Below are 6,423 nucleotides of genomic sequence, written 5' to 3'. Positions count from 1 at the left end.
AAGCCCCTGCATCCGTCACGCCGCTGATACGATGACCGTTGGCCGTCTGCCATTCTACCGCCGTTAAGCCGCTGCTTCCGTCACGCCGCTGCTTCCGTACCGCCGTATCAACCCGTCCGTTACCCGACCGTTCAACCGCTCTGCCGAACCTCCTCTATTCCAACGACCGTTAGCCGCCGCTCCGCCCCTCGCCATTTTGCGACGGAAAGCTGCTGCCCGCCTAATATCTCCAGCCGTGTGTGCGTGTGTTCTTAACACACAAATATTGTGTATTTATTCAGTAGGGGTTTGTGGGACCTTTACTCGACTCTGGATTGACTGAGCGTTACCCCAGCCTTAGACAAAACCCACCTCATAATTGCTTGAGTCTAAGGAGAAATTTAAACAAAATAAATTGTTAACATTAAACCATGAAAACATTCTGCGCATGAGCGTTAAATATCTTTTCGCAAATGCGTAAATAAACAATAACCTCGTCCGATGTTGCTACTCTGCTTGTTCAGCGACAAATAAAGACGAATAAAGACGAAAGAGAATAATAATACATGTGAAGAGGCGCCAAAATTTATTCCACTAAATGAGGACCGCTGGTCTAGACTCTTCACGAACAACCTTCTCGAAAAGCTGCTTATTTATTTCTCCTTTATGTATATATGTGGTATTTACTTTTGTCTTGTAATTATATGCACGTTCGATACGCAAATTTGGATCTGGTGTTATGACAGTACGTGCTGAGAAATCGTTTACCCATCAAATTACCACGTATACGCCCTTCCTTACCCTTCAAACGTGCTTTAATCGCTTTTAGTAGCTTTTAGTAGACATATCTGCCATGAAAGAATTGAGTTCACGTGGTAGCGTTGGTGTTTTACAGTTAGCTTTAATAGAATAGATCTGTAAAGAAATAATACAATTTATTTTAAAAAGAAAATACAGAAATGTATTTCTACTTACGTTCTCCTTTAGGAATATCAAAGGCTTTTGTTGACTTTAAGAGTATTTTCATTATCGAGCTGCTGCTGTTTGTGATTGGCCGCAATGCCATCGAATATAGTGTTGTTATCAATCGGTTGCTGGAAGTTTTTCATTTTTGAAATGTTGGCGCGTTGTACTAAATTTGGTTCGGTAACCATTATGCTGGAAATATCGATATCACCCTGACGGGTTACATTTGGATGCAGAATTTTCTCTTCCACTAAATGTGTTCGCTCATGGCCATGGGTGACTACCATTGAAAATATGTATTAAATTTTTTTTTTTTTAATATTGCCTTATTATTGCAAATTATTATGAAGTTATAGCCGAGCAAAATATGTATCAATTATTGTTCTTCTGGTATGGTCATTTCGAGATCGCCCTTCATTTGAGCGATTTGGCGGGACTGTTAAAACATTAATTACAGCATCGTTAACTTCAGGTGAAAGTTGTGGTGCTGATTTATCATTAAAGCGAATGCAAACATTATGCAATACTGCTGTTCCTACAATAATGTAAGGAACTCTAGTGACTTTCATTCGAATGCCCATTGATAGCACAGGAAATCTACGTTTCCGCACACCATATGAGCGCTCGACGCAATTACGTGTTCTGATATGCGACTCATTATACAAATTTTCTGCTCTATTTGTAGAATTTGAAAGAGGTGTCACCACGACGCTCGAGTTTTCATAGCCACTATCAGCAACAATTAGGCCATTCTGGAACTCCCTATTTTCAAGCCGATAGGAAATGCGCGAATTCCGAAAAATTCTTGAATCATGCACAGATCCCGGCCATCGAGCTACAATATCCAATATTTTCGTTTTGCTGTCGCATATTGTCTGCACATTGAAAGAAAAAAAGCCTTTTCTATTTCAAAAGACTTCACCATCATCACCACCTATATATAAATTAATGTTGTTGTTGTTGTAGCAGTGCTTCGCTCCATCCAATAGGTGCGACCGATCACAAATTGTCATCAATGTCCTCTAACGGGAGTCCAAAGAAACTTGCTGTTTCAACAGAGGTGGACCCTAATGAGAGGGTTTTTAAAGGCGTTGGTTCCAAGAGGGGAGAAGAAGACAGGGGCGGGTGCTGATGCTCGGCATTGCATGAGTGGAAGCGGCCGTATGAGCTGGTGGCGCCGTGGGCGTGGCTTGTTGAGCAGCAGAGCTGCTGGAAGGTAGTGAGGGGCGCTGAGGCGTAGACTACGGGGCGCCCTTAGGGTTCGATACCTTCGCGGAGCAGGAGAGTATGGCGCAGTCCCGCTGCAGGTAACAATCTATATGAGGGGTCGACTGCTAATACGCGTCCAAAAATATCGAAAGGTGTGGCAAACGACGCGTCTTGACATCAGTATTAATAATCCGAAGGCGGAAATTAAAAATTTTAACTCGTTCAAAAGATATTAACGAAAAACCGAAAAATTACCCGCTCTTCCCTCCGAAACGGGGGTGAGATTCATCGTATTTTTGCGCAGAACACCTCTCTACATTGGCGGCCTTCGGCAGCGCTTATAAAAAATTACCCTGGGTGGGTCCAACACCGGTTTGGAGACTAAAACTATATCCGCGCAAAACACTTATGTTCACAATTTTTTTTGTGGGTACGACAACATTACAACAACCACATGAAAATCCGAGTGTATTTGATTTACGGCTTTTTAAACTTCCAAATTTTCTTCTTCTAAATGTGGGTTTTGCCATGCCCATATACCAATATTTTTGGGAATTTATGTTTTTCGTCATAAAACAAATCCACCTAGTAAATGTCATTACCTTGTTATTGAATTATCTCATTTTTTCCATTTTTATAAATTTTCAATTTTGAAAAAGTGGGCGTGGTTATTGTCCGTGGTTATCGTCCGCGCAAAACACTTATGTTCACAATTTTTTTGTGGGTACGACAACATTACAACAACCACATGAAAATCGCCAGCTTAAATGCAAATATCTGCGAACTGAGATAACATTTTTATTTTCCGCCTTCGGATTATTATTTTCGAGATTAATACGCGTCTTTTGATACCTCTCTCGATATTTTTGGTAGCGTATTAGCAGTCGACCCCTCAACTAGATTTTTACTCCGCTGCTAGGATCTGCTGGGAGGATGACAATTTGTGGGAGAGACGCAACAAGTTAAATGGGATTACACTGAAATGACAGCCGGACAGAACCGGCTGCCTTGGGAAGCGTTTATAAATTAATATAGAGATATTGTTTTCCAATTACTATTCACGCATATTCACCTGGGGAATTGATTTTAACATGGGTGCAGTCCATTGCCCCAATTACACGCGGAAAATTTGCCTTTTCTTTAAAAGCAGCCTGTGTTTCCAAGCGCTCCTGTTCCGTTTGAGGAAATTTCACAAAATCTCGTCGCAAGGATGCTAGATGGTAGGAAACTAGCGTAATTGCACGTGAGGCACTTGCTTTTGAAACTCTGGAAAGGTCTGCCACAATTTGCTGAAAAGATCCTGAAGCATAGAACCGGAGTGCGATGAAAAACATTTGATGTGGCTGCATTGCGTTGTTGCTGTAAACGAAGAAGTAATTTAGGGCAACATTTATAAAATATGATGTAAACTTACCGTGCGCCAAGATAAATTTTGTCTTTTATTAAAGAAAAAACAAACCAAGCAGCATCTTTGCACATACGAAATCGTTCGCGAAAGTCAACAGGTCAGGACGCTCTTTAATTTTTTCTTTTTCGTCGAAGCACGATTACCTGCAGAGCTTCAAAGTCGCAATCACTTTCGCCAGAATCTCGAAGATCCATTAAATTTTTTACGAGAATACAAATAAAATAAGCCACTTCAGAGAAATTGCAGATGTCAACAATAGCGGGGTTGCTATATTTGCATAATGAAATAAGTATAAATAGTGCCATTAAATTCGACTCAAAATTTGTACTACAGCAACACTGTTGAAAGTCGAGAATAAGCCAGCTGACAGGTAGGCTAATTTGCGACTTAGCTAAGCATTGGTGGTGAAACAGAAAAATTAAAAAATATGACTTAACTAAGTTAAGTCGAGTTGGTGAAACCGGGCCTTAAAGTTTTTTGTTTTTTTTTTAATTTTTCAGTTTTTCGAATTTCGCCATTTTTTTCTCATAAAAAACTTCAATCAATTCTGCAATCATCCCCACTAATCCCGGAGTGGGCCGATTTTTATACTCAGTTGAGCAGAGCTCACAGAGTATATTAAGTTTGATTGGATAACGGTTGGTTGTACATATATAAAGGAATCGAGATAGATATAGACTTCCATATATCAAAATAATCAGGATCGAAAAAAAATTTGATTGAGCCATGTCCGTCCGTCCGTCCGTCCGTTAACACGATAACTTGTGTAAATTTTGAGGTATCTTGATGAAATTTGGTATGTAGGTTCCTGAGCACTCATCTCAGATCGCTATTTAAAATGAACGATATCGGACTATAACCACGCCCACTTTTTCGATATCGAAAATTTCGAAAAACCGAAAAAGTGCGATAACTCATTACAAAAGACAGATAAAGCGACGAAACTTGGTAGGTGGGTTGACGTTATGACGCAGAATAGAAAATTAGTAAGATTTTGGACAATGGGCGTGGCACCGCCCACTTTTACAAGAAGGTAATTTAAAAGTTTTGCAAGCTGTAATTTGGCAGTCGTTGAAGATATCATGATGAAATTTGGCAGGAACGTTACTACTATTACTCTATATGTGCTAAATAAAAATTAGCAAAATTGGATGAAGAACACGCCCACTTTTTAAAAAAAAATTTTTTTTAATTCAAATTTTAACATAAAATTTAATATCTTTACTGTATATAAGTAAATTAAGTCAAAATTCAACTCCAGTAATGATATGATGCAACAAAATACAAAAATAAAAGAAAATTTCAAAATGGGCGTGGCTCCGCCCATTTTCATTTAGTTTGTCTAGAATACTTTTATTGCCATAAGTCGAACAAAAATTTACCAATCCTTCTCAAATTTGGTAGGAGCATAGATTCTATAACGGTAACTGTTCTCTGTGAAAATGGGCGAAATCGGTGGAAGTCACGCCCAGTTTTTATACACAGTCCACCGTCTGTCCTTCCGCTCGGCCATTAACACAATAACTTGAGCAAAATCCGATATGTCTTTACTAAACTTAGCCCACGTACTTACCTGAGCTCACTTTTTCTTGGTATAAAAAATGGGCGAAATCTGACCATAACCACGCCCACTTTATCGATATCGAAAATTACGAAAAATGAAAAAAATGCCATAATTCTATACCAAATACGAAAAAAGTGATGAAACATGGTAACTGGATTGATTTATTGACGCAAAATATAACTTTGGAAAAAACTTTGTAAAATGGGTGTGATACCTACCATATTAAGTAGAAGAAAATGAAAAAGTTCTACAAGGCGAAATCAACAGCCCTTGGAATCTTGGCAGGAATACTGTTAGTGGTATTGCATATATAAATAAATTAGCAGTACCCGACAGATGATTTTCTGGATCACCTGGTCCACATTTTGGTCGATATCGCGAGAACGCCTTCACATATACATCTAAGGCCACTCGCTTTTAAAACCCTCATTAATACCTTTAATTTGATATCCATATCGTACAAAAACATACCAGAGTCACCCCTGTCCCACCCTAATGGCGATATCTCGAAAAGGCGTCCACCTATAGACCTAGTGTCCACTCCCTCTTAAAATGCTCAGTAACACCTTTCGTTTGATACCCATATCGTACAAACATTCTAGAGTCACCCCTGGCCCACCCTAATGGCGATATCTCGAAAAGGCGTCCACCTATAGACCTAATGCCCACTCCCTCTTAAAATGCTCAGTAACAGCTTTCGTTTGATACCCATATCGTACAAACATTCTAGAGTCACACCTGGCCCACCCTAATGGCGATATTTCGAAAGGGCGTCCACCTATAGAACTAAGGATTACTCCCTTTTAAAATACTCATTACCACCTTTCATTTGATACCCATATTGTACAAACACATTCTAGAGTCACCCTGGCCCACCCTAATGGCGATATCTCGAAAAGGCGTCCACCTATAGACCTAATGTCCACTCCCTCTTAAAATGCTCAGTAACACCTTTCGTTTGATACCCATATCGTACAAACATTCTAGAGTCACCCCTGTCCCACCCTAATGGCGATATCTCGAAAAGGCGTCCACCTATAGACCTAATGCCCACTCCCTCTTAAAATGCTCAGTAACACCTTTCGTTTGATACCCATATCGTACAAACATTCTAGAGTCACACCTGGCCCACCCTAATGGCGATATCTCGAAAAGGCGTCCACCTATAGAACTAAGGATTACTCCCTTTTAAAATACTCATTACCACCTTTCATTTGATACCCATATCGTACAAACACATTCTAGAGTCACCCTGGCCCACCCTAATGGCGATATCTCGAAAAGGCGTCCACCTATA

General features: G+C 39.9%; 1 protein-coding gene across 3 annotated transcripts in view; it reads right to left on the bottom strand.

The window, feature by feature from the left end:
* Positions 1-297: 297 nt before the first annotated feature.
* The window catches only part of LOC137249893 (putative nuclease HARBI1), a 52,281-nt gene continuing 46,155 nt past the window's right edge, over positions 298-6,423 (bottom strand). For 2 of the 3 annotated variants that reach the window (XR_010952590.1, XR_010952589.1), the window contains exons 2-6: positions 3,569-3,829; positions 3,227-3,513; positions 955-1,225; positions 473-894; positions 298-368 (exon numbers count right to left, since the gene is read on the bottom strand). Coding sequence is in view for 1 of the 3 variants with exons in the window: in XM_067781916.1 (XP_067638017.1) it covers positions 972-1,225; positions 3,227-3,513; positions 3,569-3,633 (606 nt within the window). In the remaining 2 variants the exon portion in view is untranslated. Of the gene's footprint in view, positions 369-467; positions 895-954; positions 1,226-3,226; positions 3,514-3,568; positions 3,830-6,423 lie in introns of those variants that run through there. The other variant, XM_067781916.1, reaches the window with a different exon arrangement.

Source organism: Eurosta solidaginis, chromosome 4, assembly GCF_040869045.1.
Source record: "Eurosta solidaginis isolate ZX-2024a chromosome 4, ASM4086904v1, whole genome shotgun sequence".
NCBI classification, from domain to species: domain Eukaryota; kingdom Metazoa; phylum Arthropoda; class Insecta; order Diptera; family Tephritidae; genus Eurosta; species Eurosta solidaginis.
The sequence above is the reverse complement of the archived record's forward strand: the minus strand, read 5'-3'. Positions and strand labels throughout refer to the sequence as shown.